This window comes from Scardinius erythrophthalmus (genome assembly GCF_964197995.2).
Source record: "Scardinius erythrophthalmus genome assembly, chromosome: 4".
In the NCBI taxonomy this organism is placed as follows: domain Eukaryota; kingdom Metazoa; phylum Chordata; class Actinopteri; order Cypriniformes; family Leuciscidae; genus Scardinius; species Scardinius erythrophthalmus.
Window position 1 is genome coordinate 20,680,972 of NC_138224.1, and position 24,748 is coordinate 20,705,719.

General features: G+C 40.4%; 1 protein-coding gene across 2 annotated transcripts; it reads left to right on the forward strand.

Annotated features, from left to right (window-relative positions):
• Positions 1-2,244: 2,244 nt before the first annotated feature.
• LOC308689386 (solute carrier organic anion transporter family member 1C1-like) lies at positions 2,245-8,962 on the forward strand. Of its 2 annotated transcripts, XM_081363034.1 has the most exons (15): positions 2,255-2,300; positions 2,682-2,802; positions 2,983-3,124; positions 3,313-3,445; positions 3,836-3,942; positions 4,035-4,187; positions 4,267-4,365; positions 6,195-6,398; positions 6,794-6,958; positions 7,073-7,268; positions 7,381-7,546; positions 7,642-7,826; positions 7,903-7,967; positions 8,098-8,215; positions 8,290-8,962. In XM_081363034.1, the coding sequence occupies exons 2-15, from the start codon at positions 2,695-2,697 to the stop codon at positions 8,459-8,461; spliced, it is 2,013 nt and encodes a 670-aa protein (XP_081219160.1). In that variant the 5' UTR covers positions 2,255-2,300; positions 2,682-2,694; the 3' UTR covers positions 8,462-8,962. The 2 variants fall into 2 exon arrangements, with proteins under 2 accessions (XP_081219161.1, XP_081219160.1); XM_081363035.1 differs by lacking the exon at positions 4,267-4,365 and having other exon boundaries at positions 2,245-2,300.
• The last annotated feature ends 15,786 nt before the right edge of the window (positions 8,963-24,748 follow it).

The window sequence follows — 24,748 nt, forward strand, 5'->3', positions numbered from 1 at the left end:
ATGCCCTGTGCCAAGAAACCAATCATCCAACAGTGACGCCGCCTTCACACTGGCAGTTGAAATCAGCTACGTAATACGCAATACGCCCCCAGCGGACGTCGTACTACACCGTTGAAAAGCGTCGGAAGCGAGTAGAACAAAAATGGCGGAGAGATTAACGGTTGATTTTGTCAGTGTCAGAATGTACAATAATGTATGATCTCTCTGTTGAGGGGGTTATAGAGACAGGCTACTGCGTGGAGGAAAGTTCCCCAGGACCTTGACATGTCAGGCCGGCTAAATGTGATATAGTGGTATATAGGGCTTTTAATTGTATTATAACTGCCCTAATAACGTTAGAAAATCATGAAAATAAAAAAAATGACATGACAACTTCTCGTTATAAAATCATTATTTATTTTATTGAAAGTTAAGAATTCAGGTTTGTTTATCAGTACCATAGCAACGCTAACTTCCGCTGAAACTGTCGGATAGGAACCGTCCGTAGCTTTTCGCAAGAGTTAAATTTTTTGAACGCATCCGGATGACCAACGGACACGATTTTTTTCGCACCGCACTCGTTCGGACCCATTCGCTTGCGGTCTGCGAATCTCCATAGGAAATGAATGACTTCCGGTCGTTTCTTAGCCGTATCTGAGCTGATTTCAGCTGCCTGTGTGAAGGCGGCGTGAGTGTTCAGGACAAGGTAGAGGGTTCCACTCGAGCCTGATGCTCACGACGGCCCGGTAAAGCATGGCAGTCAACTCTAGGTCAAACTCAAACAGCGCTATTCTCCACGAAGGGTCTTCATTCCCAGAGGACTCAAGCCTGCCCTCCAATGCAGGAGCCCCAAATGAGATGCTAGGTCCCTCATGGGAAGGACCAGCAGCCTCACATATAGAAGCTCCACAGCCTGTGATGCGAAAGAGGTTTGGGAGGGTGGCGGGGACTGGCCCAGCTGGAAAGCTCCCACTATAACCCTCAGATCACCCTGTGTATTAACCGAAGTGGAGGGAATAGAGAAACCAGATCAGGGAATAGCACAGTGGACCCTTTTTCAAGTTATTGGGAGTCTCGATCTCAACATCGCAAGTATCATCTTTCCGCAATGGGTAAATGACTCATCAACGAACGCTACCTCAGCATGCTTAGGGCCCAGCCACGCGAGGCAGTGATCGTGGCTGTCAAAATGTCCATATCACTTGTTATTGCATGTTATTTGTTATTGCTTGTTATTGCATAAGTTGCCAACCATAGACGTCATAGTTATGCTACGAATAGTATCAATTAGTAAGTCATGAAATGACCAAAGATTTTGACCAACCAACAAAGACCAACAAATGACGTAACTGGTACATTGTGTATTGGATGCCAAAACAGTCTGATAGGGCCCTTGGTTTGCTAGTAGCTGAAAAACTGGTTAAGCATTGCAAACCTAAACAATTTTTAGTTTAGTACATATTAACTGCAAGTTTACTATTTCGTAAGGCAGAGAAGGCACGTGTGAACTGCTAACATACATATTGCACCAAGAATAAGCATATTTGTGTTGGTTGGTGTCATTGTGTGTTTTTGATGCAGTTAATGGCTCTTGTTTTAATTCATTATTATACTTTTATATCTGTCTAAAGTTAATTTTCTATCTGTTTTTCAATTGAAGGTGTTTTATACGATTTGCCATATAAATACTCATAAAAAAACACAAGAATACTGTCGAAATTAAAGTCATAAATTATGGTATGTTTACACGACAATGATGTACTAAAAACTGAAAGAGTTTTTCAAAACGATCCCCGTTCACACGGATCTGCGAAAACGTCTAAAAACGCTGTATTATTCATGCTAGGACAGTTGTTGGCAATGTCACTTTGTAAAGAAATACTACACGTCTATACTACGCATCATAACTTTTTTGACCGGAAATTCCTTTTTGCACTTAAATACAAATAATTATTTGCATTTAGTACATTGTTATTACTCAGTAGAAAGAATGCAAAGTGTCTCAGAAGTCCAATTCGATGGATCTCAAAACCTATTTTTCCAACACAAATATAGTCATTTAGTTATTTTCAGCTTGGTGAAAAATGTTTTTGCTCTTTCAAAAAGGCATCAACATGTAAACAACTTGTGTAAAAACCTGCTGCATGTAAATGTGATGGTTTTTGTTGGATCCACATTAGGGTTAAAGGAACACCCAGTGGAAGTTAAAGATTAATCAAACTGTCTAATGACCTTTAGGTGAAAAAGACTTTTTTAGAAATCCTGCTTTGGGCATATTTCAACTGCATATTCAACTGCACATTCAAGACACATCTAGACATGTGAGTGTTTCAAAATTGTGAATTAATAATATTTTAATCATGTTTTTATTTGATTACAATGTATTTTGCCTTGAATCATCTCTGACATGATAGAAGTGGATGGCACTTTTTTTATTTAAAAGAAACTGTAACTGCTTAAGTCCGTTAAATAGTGGTTCTTAACTTTATTTTTTGTCCGTTTTTAAGACATCGAGGCAGTTCAACATAGTATCAAAATGTATTTGTTTTATTGGTGTTATTTTTTATTGTATTTTTTTTTTTTTTCACTTAATGACATTTTTTACAGTTTCCATTTTTCCACATAAGCACACAACTTCAACATTGCAGAGTTTGTCTTATTTAATTTTTCATTAGTTTGTGATTTGTTTACCTCTTCACTAGCCCATTGTTCACCATGACAGAGGAGGGCAGCCCAGAAGGGTTCTTTGAGTCCAGACCAATGGAGTATTCAGACAGTAATAAGAAAACATCTCAGGCCAAATGCTGCTCCCCAAGTCTAAAGGCAAGAGACATTGTCTTTGACCATATGCATGTTTAACCGAGCAACAAGTGTAGAACCACTATTAGCTGATTATTTGTTTTAATAGTGGTGTATAATAGCTGTTATACTTCTGACAATATAAAAAAAAAAAAAGGTTAAATCTTCTGACTTAATCTCTTTTCTACCCTTGTGCCTGGAAAGATCTTTATTGGTGTACTTGCCTTCTGTTATTTCTCCAAATCCCTGACGGGGGCTTACACCAAAAGCACAATCACTCAGATTGAGAGGCGGTTTGAGATCCCAAGTTCTACTGTTGGTATCATCGATGGCAGTTTTGAAATGGGTGAGTTGAGATGTGTCGAGCTGCATTGAGAAATGAGGGCTGAGGTTCACCCATTAGATGAGTACTTATAACAGTGAGTCACACCACTGAGGCTGTAATGTGACTGAATTTGGGACAGTTGATTGATGGTATTCTATGACACAATTGTCATTATTTAGCTTGTTAAATAACTTCACATTTGCTTACAGGTAATCTGTTGGTCATCACTGTGGTAAGCTACTTTGGCGCTAAGTTTCATAGGCCCAAGATCATTGGAGCAGGGGTCCTGCTGATGGGTATAGGGACACTGATAATGGCTTTACCTCACTTCATTATGGACCGGTGAGTAACGTTCATGGGTCAATGACAAATGAGGCATGTTCAGTTTCATATGAAAAAAAGAAAGAAAGAAAAAAACTCTTGAAACTCATGAAAAGTTCTAATGTAATGACTCAAAAAATTTAATCCAAGCATCATGTAAAAGGTATATTTTCCTTATCTGATAGTTTAAGAGATTTGTCGATTATAAAATATGTATTTTTAAGTCATTGTATCTATTAATTACTTTTAATGTTATGTTCAATCAGTTGATGGATGGCCATCACCTAATACCCCTAATTAGCATATTCATACTAAAATATTTAATAAAGATCCACCTCATAACGATAAGTACTCTTCAAGATCTGTATTTTAAATGCATTTACGATTTATGTGTCTGTTTGTTTCTGACAGGTACAAATATGATACAGCTGCCGCCCACACTAATGATGCTGATAATTTCACAGTGAGATCCACATGCTCATCTGACACCCAGAATACTGTTCAACAGCTTGTGTCCGGTAATGCATGGTTATATGTGGAAGCATGTGGGGTATTTTAATTGTAAATTGCAGTAAAATACCCAACAGAGCACTCTATATGGGTTGTATAGGATGCCAAAAAGGGGAAGAGGAAAGCTCGCCCACATGGGTGATTGTGCTGTTGGGAAACATTATTCGTGGCATCGGGGAAGCCAGCATCGTTCCTTTGGGAATGTCTTTCATAGATGATTATGCACACCCAGAAAACTCTGCATTTTACATTGGTGAGCAAATTATTGTGTGTGTGTGTTTTAATCTCAAACCAAAGTACCTCATGTGATTCAGTCCATTTTTTTTCTGTAGGTTGCCTGCACACACTTGGAGTGATCGGGCCAATTTTCGGTTACTTGTTAGGATCTCTTTGTGCTACACTTTACGTGGACATTGGCTTAGTTGATAGAGGTGAGTTAAAAATGTTATACTGTACCTTAGAGGTCACTTACAAGAAAGTACCAAAAAGAAGTGCAGTATTACTTTGTTTGTTTTGTACCATGGTAGTACTTCCTCTTTGAAGAACCTTGAGGTACCATGCAAATACAAAATACCATACATATTCATATTCATGGTATATGCATATGGTAATGGTCAAGGTGGAGTTAGAGGGTCGGTAGGGTCTCAATCTGGAAACGGGACCACCACAGAAGCATTTTCAGAGCAGAAGACCACCATGGCAGAACTGGAACCATCGTGGCAGAACAGTTGAACACAATGGTGGAGCAGGAGGCCTCAGGGGCTCAGGAAAAACCAGGCCAGAGGAACAAATGACCCAGGATAGGAAGGCAGACTATGAGGCCTCAGGAAAGCCAGCTGAGTGGAAGACCACAGAAGAGCCAACAGATTAGAAGATTAGAAACCTATCATAGGGAACCAGAAGTGTGGGTTGTGCCACAAGGATCTCCGATGCTGCAGCAGATCAGGGTAAGTATGCTTCAGGGGAAGTATCAGTAGATGCAACTGGGAGCACTGAGTTTGTCTTCAGGCTGTAGATGGACTGAACCATTACCACCATCCATTACTGCCACCAGGAGAAAAGACCCATTTGGCACCTTGGGGAAAACAGGACTCCCTGGAAATTTAGGAGAAACAGAATTAGGGGAACCCAATACATGAAACCATGGAGGCTGAAGGAACTAGGAGTCTGGCAGAATCAATGGACCGAGATAACAAGGTAAAACTGTAGGGAGGAGTGACATAGAGGGAGCCAGTGAAAGGAGGGACCCCTGAGGAGTTGATGGATGGAAATACCATGGAGGAGCTGGTGGAGTAGTAAAGGAGGATTACTGTAAGGTTGGTCTTTGCGGCCAGAACAAAAGGTTCAATGGAGACTCCTGTTACCTACGAGAATTATAGCCCATGAGTGGCCTCTATGGTCAGGAAAAGGGAATGGAAGAAAGGATGGGTGATTTCAACAACAGAGATGGCAGGGATGAAGATCTGGTTGCTCTCTGTGGTTAAGATAAAGGAGGAGTGTTATCAGCTTGTCCTCTGCGAGAAGTTAAGATCCCACTGGGTTCATAATAAAGGGCTGGTCTTCTTTCAGGTAAACAACACACACAGTTTGATGGTGAACCCAAGTGCAAGTTTATGGATAGTGAACAGGTAAAGCACAATTTATACTTCTGCGTCGGACCTATGCCGGAGCCTCTACACAACGCGTTGGTTTTAATTTATACTTCTGCGTCGTTGGCCGCGTTGACGCACAATTACTCATGCAGAGGGACCAGGTGAAACCCGGGGGAGGGGTTCTAGCAGACCAATCACAGCGCTTGTGTCCGCGTAGAATTGACGCGTTGTTACATTTTTGGAGAGGTGCGTGTCAGGGTGTGCCGAAGGGTACCCACGCTACACACAGCCTACGACGTAGCTACGGCGTAAGTTCATGCAGAAATATAAATTTGGTTTAAGGATGATAACAGTTGGAATTGCAGGACAGGTAAGATAGGAACCACACAGATGGAGAATAGATGAATATAAGGAGTCTTTCGATAAAGGAAAGCTGAGATGGACAAGAGGTAAGTAACTCTACTAACTAGGAACAGAGAAGTCCATTTGTTCTTATCAGAGATCAGACACTGAGTGACTGTGGAGTATAAATGCTGTTCTTAACAGCAGGTGTGATAGAATGTATGGAGTGGGCAAAGAGTGAAATGAGGTGATGATCCCGGTTGAGGTTTTACTGTAATATATATTCATATAAATTGTTTATTTGTATTTTTTCTTCTCATTATCAGAGAGTGTGACCATCACCCCTCAGGACTCTCGCTGGGTTGGGGCCTGGTGGTTGGGTTATGTGGTTTCTGGGCTGTTGACTCTGCTTGCTGCTTTACCTCTCTGGTTCCTGCCAAGAGCTTTACCTGAAAACCCCCAAACCTATGAGCTAGACAACCCCTCAAAACAACATAAACACACACCCAGCATTACAGAGATAGCTAAAGGTATGGCAACCTTACAGAGTGCATGCATGCGTGAATGTGTGTGTGTGTGTGTGTGTGTGTGTGTGTGTGTGTGTGTGTGTGTGTGTGTGTGTGTGTGTGTGTGTGTGTGTGTGTGTGTGTGTGTGTGTGTGTCATTATGGAGCTTGACAGTTTCAGTTTCTTTTAATTATAAATATTGAAAAGGTGGCCAGGAGATCTTCCAGAAAATCAAATGTTATGTAACAGATCACCGTAATACAGGTTTGGAAACGTATAAGTTTGAAGGAAACTAATGGAGCTTATTATTATAAATTATAACGTGTTATTTTGGTCTTATGTCTTATGGTTATGTTTTTTTATTCTATAAAAAAGTAAAAGAGATTGTTCTCAAAAATGCCTATTTGCTTGTTTTCTAGATTTTGGGCCGTCTCTGAAGCGTCTGCTCACCAACAAGATCTATCTCCTGTACCTGGTTTCCAATGTAGTGGCATTCAATGCCTTTGTCATAGTCATAACATATACGCCAAAGTATTTGGAACAGCAGTTTGGACAAAGTGCATCCAAGACCAACTTTCTCATAGGTGACAACTGCCATGATTACGGCCATGTTTTTTTAAAAAAACCTGTTTTTTTAACAGTGTTTTTTTTGTTTTTTGTTTTCTGTTTAAACTGAGTGTGCTTATATATTTCTGTAGGAGTGACATCTATTCCGCCTGTGGCTCTGGGTATTTTCCTGAGTGGGTGGATAATGAAGAGGTTTAAACTGGATCTGCTGGGATCTGCAAGAATGTCGTTTTTCACTGCAATTGGCGCATTGTTTCTCACCATACCTTACTTTGCTCTTAGCTGTGAAAATACAGATGTCGCTGGGGTCACAGTGCCCTATCAAGGGTACTTTCATCTCCTCTTATTGCATCATGGAAACTATACATTATCCATCAATTCAATCTATCCATTTAACAAGCTGCTTGTAATATAATATAATCAATTGTTTATGTGGCAGATCTGTAAAACTTCAGAATATAAGCAGTGACATACTCACTTCTTGCAATGCCGACTGTGGGTGTCCTGACTTCCAATGGGATCCAGTGTGTGGACAGAATGGAGTGACCTACATCTCTCCTTGTCACGCAGGCTGCAGTTCCAGTCATGGCACAGGACAGAATATGGTGAACAACTATCTTTAACTCTTGCCCTCAAAATCATTATTACATGTGTTTGAGTGTCTTTTCTTTCATTTTTTTCATTTGCATGTGTTTGTCAGACATTCCACCTCTGTACATGTGTCCAGAGCTGGGGAATGAGTGCTGGGAACTCCTCTGCAGTGCTTGGACAGTGTTCACGAGAGAGCAGATGTACTGTAATGTTCTACATCTATCTGGCGCTGGAGTCTTTCGCCTTCTTTGTGTACTGTCTGGGCACTGTTCCCTTCTTCATCATCTCACTGAGGTTGTGTTTAATTACTTTACATGCTTTGTATTTATATGGATGAAATTTGTATTAAATGTTTAATAGGTTCTTGCAGGATTGTGGATCCTGAGCTGAAGTCTCTCTCAGTGGGCGTGCTACTGTTCGTTTTAAGAGTTTTGGGTAAGTTCACATTTGTATTGTTTGGGTTTATTTAGAAGAAATGCCCCAAGAATGGAAATTAATTCACAGATGTTATTCACATTAAGGTCTGGCACAGCATTGTTTTTAATGCAATTTCACTCTTTTAAAGGTGGCATTCCTGCTCCCATTTACTTTGGGGCTCTTATTGACTCTACCTGTCTGAAATGGGGTCACAAGAAATGTGGTGGAAGAGGTGCTTGCAGAATGTATGCCACTGAGACTTTTAGGTGAGCAAATCTTGCAGGAGTATTCTATGTAGCCCCAACTGATGCATGCTAAAATGTAATGTGACCCTCATTAGGTTCCTGTTTCTGGGACTGGTCAACTGTCTCCGGTTGTTAGGATATATCCTGTTATGGGTGGCCATCACACAGATTAACAGGAAAGTACAGAATGATAAACGGAAGTCCGAGGACATAGAACTGCAAGAGCCTATGCTGTATGGTCCAGAACAGCAGAATACTCTAACATAATGTTCTGTGTTGTTTTATTTTGTATTTGTATATGTGTGCTTTTTTATGTGCTTTGTTTTGTTTTGTTCCTGGGTCATTTTAAAAATATGGTAACATATGGAGGAATGACATACGTGGAATCCACACGTACCAGATGTGGGCCGCGCACATACGCATTCAAATGCACATGCCTATCGACTAAACGTAATGTGCATGTGAATGCCGTCACCATTTTCACAGATTCACGTTCTAAAGTTTACACGGAAATGATAACGGTATTGCTTTCAAAACTAGTTTTCAATTGAAAACGGTGTTGTGTAAGCGGCCCTTAAGTTAATAACTAATGATTTTTACAATGGAAATTAATCGATCAAAAACTTAATTAAGTTAGACAATGACTTTCTTCTAGAGCTGCTGTACTGCCAAAACAATATTTGTTGCATTAATTTCCTATTATCACTGTAAAGCTGCTTTGAAACAATCTGTATTGGAAAAAGCACTTTATAAATGGAGGTGACTTGAATTCACTTGACTACAGTAATGTATTCTTTAGACTAGTGACTTGTCTACCGTTACGACAGCTTTGCTATAACTGTGTAACGAGTTAGCTCAAAGAAATATTAATAATCAATCATAACTTGTTATAATTGATTATGAATATTTGGTTATGAATATCAGTTAATATAATTAACTTAATGTAGTAAATATACATATTATACATTAATATTACAATCAACCCACCTGTTCGTCCCATGAACACTCAAGGGTTAATTGTCTATTCATTCTAAGAAACTCATTTCCGGGGGAGGGAAATGTCTTTCTTACTGTACATTACTACTAAGAGCCTGTAGTCAAAATCTAAATCGTAAAGTAAACTTTGTTGCAAGCAGAGAATCAGAACCAAATACGTATTGTGCACAAGTTTTATTAACTAAATCACAAACATAACTAATCTAAACACACATAAATACATGCATATGTGGCAATATTATGGGCAAGAAATTTAGAATCACACTTTAATTTATACCCGACTACGCCACCCTGGTGGAGGACCAGGGAAATACTCCAAAGAAGGACACACAGGTAAGTATTACCCACTGAGGGCAAAGATTTAAACCAGTGAGACAGGGGTAACAATACAAACAATACAAAACATACTTTATTTTAATAAAACATCATGAACATAACTAAAAACTCACACCATACTTCTCCAGGGCCAGGCTTCACAGGAACAAGGCAGGCCGGGCGCACTCGAGAGGTCGTTCAAACCCATTTAAATTCACCCCAAATCAGACTGCAAGGCAATTGCCTCAACACATATCACACACTGTGAAGCACACGCCTCTAGATAAAGGCAGCCGGCCTCCCCCGTTCCACATCGAATCCCTACCAGCTCCTGGAGACACAGAAAGAGGATTAGCCACTAATTATGAGAAAATTATACTACACAAAAACCACCAACCCAAATGAAATATACAAACACAAAGATGGCACGTCGAGGGCGTCCCAGCTTCCTGACCAGGTATGGCCAAGCAGGGAGCAATGCCTGAATGGTCACCAACAGAATCCAACTCAAAAACGGTTACAATATTAGCATAATAAATTGCACTAAAGAGAACCATAAATTAATATGTAGTAATGTTGAAAAAATAACCCAAAAACCATAAAAAAACAACAACTAGTTGGCCAAAGGAATATATTTATGGCCAAAGAGTCCTCAATCTTGACCTTTCTATACATACTCATAGACTCCTTCTAATGCTACATAAGCCATATAGACATCCATATCTGACCATTTGAACTTATTTCTGGTCAAAGGGTCCTCAAAATTTTTTAAACTATAGAAAGTTATAGACTCTTTCTGATGACAAATCAGCTATTCAGAGGTCCCATTTTGACTTTACTATTACTCCAAACTTGACCTTTCCATATATACTTGTTGACTCTTTCTGATGTTACGTCATCCATACAGAATTCCATATTTGACTCAAGGAACATATTTCTGTACAGAGACCTTGAACTTTAACCTTACTATACATATTTCTCGTACTATACAGACTTCTCGTGATGTTATATCATCCAGACTGTAGTCCATAGTTGACCAATTGAACATATTTTTGGCCAAAGAATTCTCAAAATATTTTTTACTATTATAAACTTACCAACTCCTTCTGATGTCAAATCAGCCTTACAGAAGTCCATATTTGACCCAAGCAATATATTTATGGCCAATTAGTCCTCGATCATGGACTTTCTATACTCATAGACTCCTTCTAATGCTACATAAGCCATATAGATATCCATATCTGACCTTTTGAACTTATTTCTGGTCAAAGGGTCCTCACAAGTTTTTAAACTATATAAAGTTATAGACTCTTTCTGATGACAAATCAGCTATTCAGAGGTCCCATTTTGACCTACTGAACATATTTCTGGCCAAAGAGTTCTTGAACATTATCTTGCTATACTACAGATTGACTTCTTGTGATGTTATATTAACCAGCCAGTAGTCTATTTTTGACCTATTGAACATATTTCTGGCCAGAGTCCGTGAACATTAACTCACTATATACATATAGACTGACTTCTCATATTGTTAAATCAGGCAGACAGTAGTCCATATTTGACTGATTGAAAAAAAAAATTTGACCAAAGAGTTCTCAAAAGGATTTTGTCTATCATAAATGTATAGACTCCTTCTGATGTTAAATCAGCCATAAAGAAGTCCATATTTGACCTTCTGAACATATTTCTGGCCAGAGACCTTGAACATTTACCTTACTATACATATTTCTCCTACTATAAAGACTTCTCGTGTTGTTATATCAGCCAGATTGTAGTCCATATTTGACTGATTTAACATGTTTTTGGCCAAAGAATCCTCAAAATGTTTTTTACTCTTAGAAGCTCATAAACTCCTTCTGATGTTAAATCAGCCATACAGAAGTTCATATTTGACCCAAGGAATATATTTATGGCCAAAGAGTTCTCGATCTTGACCTTTCTATACATACTCATAGACTCCTTCTAATGCTACATAAGCCATATAGACATCCATATCTGACCTTTTGAACTTATTTCTGGTCAAAGGGTCCTCAAAAGTTTTTAAACTATATAAAGTTATAAACTCTTTCTGATGACACATCAGCTATTCAGAGGTCCCATTTTGACCTACTGAACATATTTCTGGCCAAAGAGTTCTTGAACATTATCTTGCTATACTACAGATTGACTTCTTGTGATGTTATATTAACCAGCCAGTAGTCTATTTTTGACCTATTGAACATATTTCTGGCCAGAGTCCGTGAACATTAACTCACTATATACATATAGACTGACTTCTCATATTGTTAAATCAGTCAGACAGTAGTCCATATTTGACTGATTGAAAAATAATTTGACCAAAGAGTTCTCAAAAGGATTTTGTCTATCATAAATGTATAGACTCCTTCTGATGTTAAATTAGCCATACAGAAGTCCATATTTGACCTTCTGAACATATTTCTGGCCAGAGACCTTGAACATTTACCTTACTATACATATTTCTCCTACTATAAAGACTTCTCGTGTTGTTATATCAGCCAGACTGTAGTCCATATTTGACTGATTTAACATGTTTTTGGCCAAAGAATCCTCAAAATGTTTTTTACTCTTAGAAACTCATAGGGCCCTATCTTGCACCCAGCGCAATTGACTTTGTACATTGACGCATGTATCATTCCTATTTTGCGGACTTTTCCCTCCACAGTTGCACGTCGGTAAGTTAGGAAATACACTTGCGCTCTCCAGGGCGGTTCAGCGCAAAGAGGAGGCATGTTCCGGCGCAAACGTTCCCTCATGCTATTTTGCAGGTTTAGAAAACAATTGCGCCACTAACCAGGAAAAAATAGTTTAAAGTCAGTGGCGTGTTGCGCATGTTATTCATATGCTATTTTAATGGCGCATGCTTGGCAATAATCAATGTAGCGTGTGCACAACGCGCATACACTTTGGTTCTCTCATCTACACAGAAGCAGCAGTTTTAATTTTTGCAAATCATACATTATTACGATAGATAGATAGATAGATAGATAGATAGATAGATAGATAGATAGATAGATAGATAGATAGATAGATAGATAGATAGATAGATAGATAGATAGACAATTTATTATAAAAGAATACATCTAGCTTACACATTTACCCAAATAATCATACGCCTGTTTAACCGAAGTTAATTTGGGTGGGTTTCTCCATTTCAATGTAACTTCTCTCTTTTACGGCCCTGATGAGAACATCAGTCTCCTCGGCTGTGAACCGCTCCTGGCGCGTGCCTGGCAAATCCGCCGTTACAATAGCAATCCGCTATGGAAAAAGCCCGTCTGCTCTTAAAGAGAATGTGAGATGATGCTCTGATTGGTTTATTTCACGTTACGCCCAAACCACACCTATGAGTAATGAAGCTACTTCAGACCAACCCATTTTAGATTTGCGTCGGGCGCAAGAGTCATTTATCCCACCGGTATAATAGCAACAGCGCCCAAGACCCGCCCACAAAGTTACTTGCGTTTTTTGCTTTTGCGTTTCAGATCGTTAAAATAGGGCCCATACTCCTTCTGATGTTAAATCAGCCATACAGAAGTTCATATTTGACCCAAGGAATATATTTATGGCCAAAAAGTTCTCGATCTTGACCTTTCTATACATACTCATAGACTCCTTCTAATGCTACATAAGCCATATAGACATCCATATCTGACCATTTGAACTTATTTCTGGTCAAAGGGTCCTCAAAAGTTTTTAAACTATAGAAAGTTATAGACTCTTTCTGATGATAAATCAGCTATTCAGAGTTGAAGTAGTTGAAGCATGCATTGTTCACTCTCTGTGCAATTAATATGGGTTGTTATAAATCGTAAAGGTTAGGGTTAGAAAATACATATAATATTGTCTATTTGCAATATACTATGTATTTATTAATTAAAGAATTTAATAATCAATAAAAAAAAAAAAAATACCTGTAAGATATCATGCTGTAACACCACTGAACCAGCGGTTTGGAAAATGGATGGATGGATGATTAGCTGTGGTGCCATCTTCTACCAAAACTTTGGGATTCATTCGGCACGACCCTTACAGTAAATTATGGGTATTATGGGTATTATTCCATTGAGTGTACATCAGAAGTACACTCATTATTGTGGTGCATTATGGGATTGAATGAGTGCACTCAATAACAGCCACTATGGTTTTGAACACCACTACAAATGACTGTCCCCTCAATTGGTGCCCTATTTAAGTGTATGGGGCGATTTCAAACACAGCAATCATTCCCTTTCGAGGGAACTCAGCACTGCATCATGATGCTGATGTCTGTCCGTCGTAGTTTAGGTCACATATCTGCTGAGGTGGCATGGCGGCTCAGATCATGGGGTTTTAGATTGGTATAAAAGGAACAGGCCAACATTTAGTTTTCTCTGAATTATTACGCCCTGTCAACACCAGACAAACACAACAAAAGCAAGTCGTGGAAAGGAATCTTTCAAGGTAAAGAGTGAGACAACCTCTGCATGGTACCCATCTTGTGAATGTGTCCTCTTCAGAACTATTATGTTGCTTCCTAATGTCTTTATATAAACAATTCTATATTCACACATAGAGCAACACTCACACGCATTTTAGCTGGTTCACTCACTTCTTCATGAACTGGTTTTATTACATCCGAGAACTCCACCACTTACAGAACACTGATGCGCCCTAGTGGTCACTCTTCATATAGCACAACATTTAGCTACAACATTTCCTCCCCACTAAGATAGGGTGTCCATTAACACAAAATATATTTTCTTTAACACAACCTAAATGATACACTTTTCCGTGCACAACATAAAGAGATACATTTGTAAAAAAAATATTTATTTATTTTACATCAAAATAAAAATGAGGAGTTATCTTACTTTCCGTATAACTTGTATGTTGAAAACAATATGTCCCACAACTAATCACTGTTCACTCATCACGGTAACGTACTGGTGGTTTTGTGATCCTCACAGGATAGCGTTTCAGTCTCTGTTGCCTGAGTATGTCCAGTAGATGGTTGTTCAGTGGACTGGTGTGTTTTTGATGGTTCGGTGATCTCAGGAACTTGATCATCATTCTTTTCTAGTGGAGGTGTATTAAGGTGCAGTGTGGTGCAACTATCACTCTGAGGTAGTAACACCTGTGGGCTTACAGGAAGGTTCACTGCAGTCTGCTGAGGCTCTGGATCCGGGCGTGTCAGCATCTGGTCCACATGGCGTTTCCATACCCCTGGTGATCCCACATTTACCTTGTATGACACCGGTCTTGTCTTTTCCATAACCACACTTTGTGCCCACTTTTCCTCCCCTTTCCTATAATCACGCACAAGGACTGGCTCCCCAACATCAAACTGTCTGGCCATAGAGTGACGTTGGTGCCATTGTTGTTGGGCATCCTGTGACCTGTGTACTGCTCCAGCAACACTGGGTTTCAGGCAATCCAGTCGAGAGCGCAGCCTGCGTCCGAGGAACAACATAGCCAGCGTTTCTTTCGTTGTTGCATGAGGGGTGTTTCGGTATGTCAGTAGAAAAGTGTCAAGTCTCTGACACACACGTGCTGTGCCTTTGGACGCTTTTAAGGCATGTTTGAACGTCTGCACAAACCGTTCGCACAAGCCATTGGTGGCAGGATGGTATGGCACTGAGCGGATGTGTTTAACTCCATTGGACTTCAGGAATGCACTGAATTCTTCAGCACAGAATTGAGGTCCGTTGTCACTCACAAGGATGTGTGGAATGCCATAGCGACTAAAAAGGCCCCTGAGCACTTGAATGGTCATGCTGGGAGTAGTGCTGTCCATGATATGCACTTCAGGCCACTTAGAATGTGCATACACAGCGACCAAGTACATATGTCCTTCAAATGGACCTGCAAAGTCCACATGTATCCTTTCCCAAAGACTGGAGGGCCACATCCAAGGGTGTAGAGGTGCTAGCCCAGGCTCTTTTTTTACGTTCTGACAGGAGTGGCAAGATTTGACCTGGAGCTCAATTTGAGAGTCTATGCCGGGCCACCACACATAACTGTGTGCCAAGCTCTTCATCCTCACTACACCTGGATGTGCTGAGAGGAGCTCTTCCAGATTCCGGGGGCGCAGTTTAGGTGGCACGACCACTCTCACACCCCACATGAGGCATCCCTGTTGTATCGTGAGATCATGCCGATGCAACAGATAGGGCGACAGCTCTTCACCTGCGCCCTTTGCAGCTGGAAAACGACCACTTGAGACAATTTCTAAGACACGAGACAATATTTGTACTGTACTGTGAGGCATGCGCACAGTGAAGCAACAGCCGAGTGTCTGACTCCTCCTGTATCGTAGACAGTGCTGGCAGTGGTAACACCTCAAGGTCTGTGCCACTGTTGTTTATTCTGATTACGTGACACTCAGAGCCATGTCCAACTACCAATGTAATGTCCTCAATTTGATCTATCCTAGACTTAGACCACGACACAAAGAAATACTGTTGCAGTTGCTCCTTGTTGTCACCACAAGACAAGAACTTGGACCATTGTTTTGGTGTTTTCTGTTCAGCTTCATATATTTTAGTCAACTGACATCCTTTTGTAGCTCATCTGTCTCGTTCCGCGTTCTTTATGCTCATCTGTTTGTAGGTATCAGGGACAAAATGCACAACTTTTGATTTGCTTGCTTTGGCTGCATTGATCAGGTACATAAGTACATTGTTGGCAAATCTTCCAAATGTATTTTGGGGTTTCATGGCTTGTACTAGAGCCATTGCATCACATACCCAGATTGAGCCATCAGGGATTTCAACTGTGGCTGGTGGATTTACTGACCCTTCTAGAAAGTGCATTAATTTGGCTTTGTCTGTTTTTACAATCGAGCCATCAACGTTTGCAATTGCTGCAGGCAAGGGCCCCAGACTATAGACCAGCATTTCCCCAATGTCTATCTTCCTTACTGTTCCAACCACAATAAGCCTTGCGAAGAGATCTCTATCTGCTTTGAGGGCTATCTCCCGGCCTCTCACTTTGGTGACAGTTGAAGTAGCTGTGTCCTTAAATGTCTTGAGTTTCATTTTTTTCAATGGTGCATGAAATTCAACCTCATCTGTGTTGAGACGTTGCTGAAAGAATTCAACAAATGCCTTCTCACCTATTTCCTTTGCATTCAGCAGATCTGCAGAGATAGCTTCTGATGCTACCTGACCTGATGTAACATGGTAAAGATGCTCTTTTTCCAGTGTTTGATCAAATGGGTTCATTATGTGATGTATGGTTGACAGAATGCTCTGAACCTCTTTTTCATCCTGTTCCTTTCTTTTCTCATCCAGTTCTGTTCTCTGTCTCGTTGACGTGTTCTGCCCAGCCATGTCCTTGACCTCCATTGTGATGGCTGCTCTCTCGTGCTGTGTCAGTGTCCACCTGTGGATTGCACCTTTGTTCAACGAAAAACCTGTAAGCCCACCTTTGGTCTTTGAGTCCCTGTTTGCTGTCTGTTCTATTACCTGGTCACATGCAGTGCCTGTAAAGGCATATGCCTGCTGCCTCTGTGCCACAAAGTCACCTGATTGTACCTGTGTGTAGATTCTTGGATGAGTTTCCTTTAGAATGTTCATCTCCTGCCAGTATGCTGATAGGTATCTACTGTAATTGATTCTGTCGTAGGAAAAGAACCACGGCAGCATGAACCGGTTGCTGGAAAGATGCAGACCCCAGTTTGCCTCTCGTGTGGCCCTGATGAATGATAGCAGATCCTCTACCATTTCAATGTAGGAACTCCAAAACTGGTATGTCTTGCTTTCTTGTTGTTTGTTGAATTTGTCATAGCCTTCAAGGATTGTGTTGAACACCTGTGATTCAATTACTTGACATATTTCTTCAGGAAAGGCACTTTGGAGGTCAGCAGCAACTTTTAAAGCAGCTTCACGGCAGTCTTGAGAACCTGTGTAGTGCCTCACACATCAACTTGTGGCTTCGGATGCTTCTGTTATATTGGTGACCTGTTATAACTCCCCCAACAGACCCAGCAGCAATAACATCAGCCTCAATCAGAATGTCTTGTAAGCCAGCATCTCCAAATCGCTTGCCAATACAGGACAGGAAAGCCATACATGTGTGAAACTCGACCATTCTAATTGTAAGTCTTTCCTTGTATGTTTCACTCTTCCACCGTATCTCCTGAGCTTTGGCATAGATGGCTTGGTCAAAGACTAGAACTATCTCCTGAAGTTGGAGTCTGTCTGCAATTTCTGTTGATCTTTTAAGGATGGTTTTTACAGTTCCAAATTCTGTAGGACTTGCATCAATCACTGGAAGGTACCCAATGTTGGTTGGTGGTGGAATTTGATCTCTACGGATCACTGTGTTAAAACCAGTCCAGGAAGGAAGGACTTTGCCATGGACTGCAGTCTTCATCAGGAAGTAGGCACCATCTAATTTTTGTGCTGATTTCCTGGTAAGGATGTGGGTGTCTTGATTTAGTTCCACTTCTTTTCCAAAATGTTCTGGGCCTGTTCTCTTCCCTCTGATGTATGTCTCAAGGTTAGTAGAGGGCGGATCAAGAGACCTCTTTCTTGTTTTCTGTAAACACTGATGGTCAGGGGTAGGTTCATTACATGGAATAATTTTTTGAATTATTATGCCATTTGTATTGTGTGTAGTCCCTTTACCAGACAACGTTTCCTCTCCAAAATCATTATTGTCCCAAACTAGAGTTGCTTGCAACTGTATTTGCATGTTTTGGGGATGTAAGTGTCACCTCGTAGTATTTGTAGCTGTGCTAAAGCTGTGTCATGTTCAAGTACCTGCGAGTTAGAAGAACAGTGCCCAAGACCATTCAATAAGCCTATCAGCTGAGCTGATCTGACAGCCATGGCTAATGCACAATGTTTGGGCATAAGCCATCTCACTTTCATTGCTAGCTTAATAACATCCTGGCCAATTGACACAATCTTTTCAGCCTCCTCTTCACTAACATTCACGCTTTCATTGTCAGTAGAGGGATCTGTTGTCATGGCTGTAGTCCATGCAATGAAATTGAAAAGCTTATCTGGGACCAGATTTGATGCAGCTGACATCGTAAGTTGCTGTGCTGTTGGTGGCCATGTGAGTTTGGGTGTTGCCTTACACTTTTCAACTATGGCATCTTTCAGTGTCATGGCTGCATGGAGCAAGAGGCGGGTCTCATTTGTGTCATCTGTTTCAATTCTTCTTGTGCTCTCTTCATCTGATGATGAGGAAGATGCTGATGACAAAGGTGATCCAGCTGTGGCAACTTCATCTTGGACCATTTAATGTGGTGTCAAATCCACAACATAGACAAAGTCATGCCTTGATAGTTTTTGAAACTTTAGAAAAGGATATGACTTGATATGACCCGAGTTCATGTCCCGGGTCGTAGAAATTTCTTTATACTATACTGTCCTATCATAATAAAAGGCAAACAAATATATTCTTTAAACTTGCATCAGTTTAAAGAATATATTTGTTTGCCTTTTATTATGATAGGACAGTATAGTATAAAGAAAGTTTGACGACCCGGGACATGAACTCGGGTCGCCCAAAGCTAAAAAAAAAACATTGTTAGGGCTTTGACTACTAGGCTATTGAGGTTATAAATGTTTCTGCATTATGATAAAAATTAGAACCTCATTGTGTAAGAAACATAGGGGGAACAGAATCCGACGGCAAAAAAAACAGCTGTCGGAATCCGTTCCCCCACTCCCATTATGAGAGGTGTTGATTTAATGGCTTAAAAAATGCTGATTTTATTTTGTGTGTGGATGGAGCTTAACTTGCATCAGTTTAAAGAATATATTTGTTTGCCTATTATTATGATAGGACAGTATAGTATAAAGAAATTTTGATGACTCGGGTCGCCCAAAGCTAAAAAAAAAAATATTGTTAGGGCACTGACCACTAGGCTATTGAGGCTAGTAATTTGTGTGCTTTGTGATAAATATTAGAACCTCATTGTGTAAGAAACATAGGGGGAACAGAATCCGACGGCAAAAGCACAGCTGTCAGAATCCGTTCCCCCACTCCCATTATGAGAGGTGTTGATTTAATGGCTTAAAAAATGCTGATTCTATTTTGTGTGTGGATGGAGCTTAACTTGCATCAGTTTAAAGAATATATTTGTTTGCCTTTTATTATGATAGGACAGTATAGTATAAAGAAATTTCGACGACCCGGGACATGAACTCGGGTTGCCCAAAGCTAAAAAAGAAAAACATTGTTAGGGCACTGACCACTAGGCTATTAAGGCTTGTAATTTTTCTGCATTGTGATAAATATTAGAACCTCATTGTGTAAGAAACATAGGGGGAACAGAATCCGACGGCAAGAAAACAGCTGTCGGAATCCGTTCCCCCACTCCCATTATGAGAGGTGTTGATTTAATGGTTAAAAAATGCTGATTCTATTTTGTGTGTGGATGGAGCTTAACTTGCATCAGTTTAAAGAATATTTTTGTTTGCCTTTTATTATGATAGGACAGTATAGTATAAAGAAATTTCGACGACCCGGGACATGAACTCGGGTCGCCCAAAGCTAAAAAAAAAAAAAAGCATTGTTAGGGCACTGACCACTAGGCTATTAAGGCTTGTAATTTTTTTGCATTGTGATAAATATTAGAACCTCATTGTGTAAGAAACATAGGGGGAACAGAATCCGACGGCAAGAAAACAGCTGTCGGAATCCGATCCCCCACTCCCATTATGAGAGGTGTTGATTTAATGGTTTAAAAAATGCTGATTCTATTTTGTGTGTGGATGGAGCTTAACTTGCATCAGTTTAAAGAATATATTTGTTTGCCTTTTATTATGATAGAACAGTATAGTATAAAGAAATTTCTACGACCCGGGACATGAACTCGGGTCGCCCAAAGCTAAAAAAAAAAACATTGTTAGGGCTTTGACTACTAGGCTTTTGAGGATAGCAATGTTTCTGCATTGTGATAAATATGAGAACCTCATTGTGTAAGAAACATAGGGGGAACAGAACCCGACGGCAAAAAAACAGCTGTCGGAATCCGTTCCCCCACTCCCATTATGAGAGGTGTTGATTTAATGGCTTAAAAAATGCTGATTTGTTTGTGTGTGTGTGGATGGAGCTTAACTTGCATCAGTTTAAAGAATATATTTGTTTGCCTTTTATTATGATAGGACAGTATATAGTATAAAGAAAGTTTGACGACCCGGGACATGAACTCGGGTCGCCCAAAGCTAAAAAAAACAAACATTGTTAAGGCACTGACCACTAGGCTATTGAGGCTAGTAATTTGTGTGCTTTGTGATAAATATTAGAACCTCATTGTGTAAGAAACATAGGGGGAACAGAATCCGACGGCAAAAGCACAGCTGTCGGAATCCGTTCCCCCACTCCCATTATGAGAGGTGTTGATTTAATGGCTTAAAAAATGCTGATTCTATTTTGTGTGTGGATGGAGCTTAACTTGCGTCAGTTTAAAGAATATATTTGTTTGCCTTTTATTATGATAGGACAGTATAGTATAAAGAAATTTCGACGACCCGGGACATGAACTCGGGTCGGCCAAAGCTAAAAAAAAAAAGCATTGTTAGGGCACTGACCACTAGGCTATTAAGGCTTGTAGTTTTTCTGCATTGTGATAAATATTAGAACCTCATTGTGTAAGAAACATAGGGGCAACAGAATCCGACGGCAAAAAAAACAGCTGTCGGAATCCGTTCCCCCACTCCCATTATGAGAGGTGTTGATTTAATGGTTAAAAAATGCTGAATCTATTTTGTGTGTGGATGGAGCTTAACTTGCATCAGTTTAAAGAATATATTTGTTTGCCTTTTATTATGATAGGACAGTATAGTATAAAGAAATTTCGACGACCCAGGACATGAACTCGGGTCGCCCAAAGCTAAAAAAAAAAGCATTGTTAGGGCACTGACCACTAGGCTATTAAAGCTTGTAATTTTTTTGCATTGTGATAAATATTAGAACCTCATTGTGTAAGAAACATAGGGGGAACAGAATCCGACGGCAAAAGCACAGCTGTCGGAATCCGTTCCCCCACTCCCATTATGAGAGGTGTGGATTTAATGGCTTAAAAAATGCTGATTCTATTTTGTGTGTGGATGGAGCTTAACTTGCATCAGTTTAAAGAATATATTTGTTTGCCTTTTATTATGATAGGACAGTATAGTATAAAGAAATTTCGACGACCCGGGACATGAACTCGGATCGCCCAAAGCTAAAAAAAAAGCATTGTTAGGGCACTGACCACTAGGCTATTAAGGCTTGTAATTTTCTGCATTGTGATAAATATTAGAACCTCATTGTCTAAGAAACATAGGGGGAACAGAATCCGACGGCAAGAAAACAGCTGTCGGAATCCGTTCCCCCACTCCCATTATGAGAGGTGTTGATTTAATGGTTAAAAAATGATGATTCTATTTTGTGTGTGGATGGAGCTTAACTTGCATCAGTTTAAAGAATATATTTGTTTGCCTTTTATTATGATAGGACAGTATAGTATAAAGAAATTTCGACGACCCGGGACATGAACTCGGGTCGCCCAAAGCTAAAAAAAAAGCATTGTTAGGGCTTTGACTACTAGACTTTTGAGGATAGCAATGTTTCTGCATTGTGATAAATATTAGAACCTCATTGTGTAAGAAACATAGGGGGAACAGAACCCGACGGCAAAAAAAACAGCTGTCGGAATCCGTTCCCCCACTCCCATTATGAGAGATGTTGATTTAGTCATTTATCATCCCCCAGGTCAGCTGGGTAATTTTGTGGATGAGCTGGATGTGCTGCTGTCCTCCTTCCCTGAGGACGGCACCCAACTTCTAGTCTTTGGTGACTTCAACATCCATCTCGACAAGCCGTATGCAGCAGACTTCATCTCTCTCCTAGCCTCTTTCGATCTCACACAACTCATCACCACAGGTACTCACAAATCAGGCAACCAACTGGACCTGGTTTACACACGCAACTGCACCACAGAAAACATCTTGGTGAGACCTCTCCATGTCTCAGATCATTTCCTCATTACCTTCAGTCTACAACTCTCTACCCCTGCACCACCAACCCCACCACCAGTCATTTTCAGGCGAAACCAGCGCTCACTTTCCCCCTCCCATCTTTCCTCTGCCGTCTCATTGTTACAACCCTATTTAATATCTAGAGGGATTAAGGAATGTAACATTAAAATAGTGAGCGTGTACTGGAAAACATCAAACACATCCCCCGATTGAGTCTTTTTAGGGAAGTGATTTATTACAATGAGTCTCAACATGAGAAGGACACCTCAAAGTAATTAGTTAGATTATAATAAAGAAAGGTAAAGAGAAAAGAACTAGATTTGTGCCAAATCAAAGAACTAAATAAAACCAAAAACCAGTCTTACTAAAAAACAAAACAAAGTAATCTGACTAGATCAGCGTCCAGCAAGAACCAAACAAAACATCTTCAGCGTCAACAAGACGCCCTAAATAAACTATTCTTACTAACAAAACAAAACTTACAAGGAATGGCACAAGTCACTAAACTGGTGTTCTAAACACAAATTGATCTCTCAGTGTGGCATATGTATATCACGTGATATCTAAGCTATTCTTTTCTCTTCCCCAATTTAACAGTAGATCAAACCACCAGACAGAATAAATGGTGATACTCACAAGGACAAAAAAAACAGCGCAAATGAGCCTCACTTACAGAGGTCTCATTACTGAGTTCTCAAAGAACACAATCCAAGTAATGGTACAGGTCAGGCAAACTAACAAGCGAGAGCTCTAGCGTGCGCAAAGTCATCTCCCGCCTCCAACACAGGTGCGCTCTTTAAAGGCACATGGCGCGCCCTCATTGGTGTAGCCGCGTTGAATCATCATCCAACAGCAATGATGATGATGACGTCGCCCGGATGATTGACAGATGGATAAGCCAATCAGGTAGCCGCATCGTCCTGCTGACAGTGAAAGTGAAACAGAAGAAAGAGCGTACGGGAGGAAAAAAACAACAACAACAACAGCTCCAAACAGATGACAGTATAAGACGTAACACTTTCCCCCATAAGAATAAACACATAATGTTTATTCCACTCAAATCTTTAAAATTACACTCTAGATAAGGCATCGGCGAGCACATTCTCAGACCCTTTCTTATGCTTGATTTCGAGATTGTATCCCTGAACCACCAACGACCAACGCATAAGGCGTTGATTCTGGTTGTACATTCTCGCAAGGAACACCAACGGGTTGTGGTCTGTATAGACGACTATAGGGACACTTGAAGAACCCAAATACACTTCAAAAAATTGAAGGGCGAGCAGCAAAGCCAGAGTTTCCTTTTCAATAACGGAATAATTTCGTTGATGCTTGTTAAACTTTTTGGAGAAATAACAAACAGGATGATCTACTCCGACATTATCCTCCTGCAAAAGCACTGCCCCAGCTCCCACAGCGCTTGCATCAACCTCAAGTTTAAAGGGACGTTCGAAATCTGGAGCAGCTAAAACAGGAGTATTATACAACAAAGCTTTCACAGTTTCAAATGCACTTTGACAATCCTCAGACCAGATGAAAGAATGAGCAGGACTAAGCAAATTTGTTAGTGGATTAACTACCGTAGAAAAGTTCACACAAAAACTACGGTAGTAGCCTGCCATACCTAAAAAACGTCGTAATTCTCTCCGTGAGGTAGGCACGGGAAACTCGGTAATGGCAGCCACCTTAGCCTCTACAGGTTTTACCTGTCCTCCGCCCACTTCTTTACCCAAGTAAGTCACACTCGCCTTACCAAAAACACACTTAGCGAGGTTGAGTGTCAATGTTGCCTTCTCTAAACGCTCAAACACGATACGAAGAAGTTTCAGGTGTTCTGACCACTCCGTTGAATATAGTACCAGATCGTCCAAATAAGCATTGCAATGGGGAACTCCAGCCAGTACAGTTTGGATTAATCTTTGAAAGGTGGCGGGTGCATTTCGTAATCCGAAAGCCATCACGTGATACTGCATGAAGCAATCTGGAGTTACGAAAGCAGAGATTTCAGATGCGCGAGATGTTAACGGCACCTGCCAATACCCTTTCAGTAGATCCAACTTGCTGACAAACCGGGCTGATCCTAAATTGTCAATGCAATCTTCCATTCTTGGAAGTGGGTAACAGTCAGGAACTGTAACTGAATTTACACGGCGATAGTCCGTGCAAAAACGAAACGACCCATCAGGCTTATGCACTAAAAGGCAAGGAGAACTCCAAGGACTACTGCTATGCATAGCCAACCCATTCTCCCACAGATATT

Coding starts and splice junctions, on each gene's coding strand:
- LOC308689386 (XM_081363034.1), top strand. CDS start 2,695: ATGACAGAGGAGGGCAGCCCAGAAGGGTTCTTTGAGTCCAGACCAATG. Junction 4,366..6,194: donor CATTGGCTTAGTTGATAGAG/GTGAGTTAAAAA, acceptor TCTCATTATCAG/AGAGTGTGACCATCACCCCT. Junction 7,968..8,097: donor GTTCGTTTTAAGAGTTTTGG/GTAAGTTCACAT, acceptor ACTCTTTTAAAG/GTGGCATTCCTGCTCCCATT.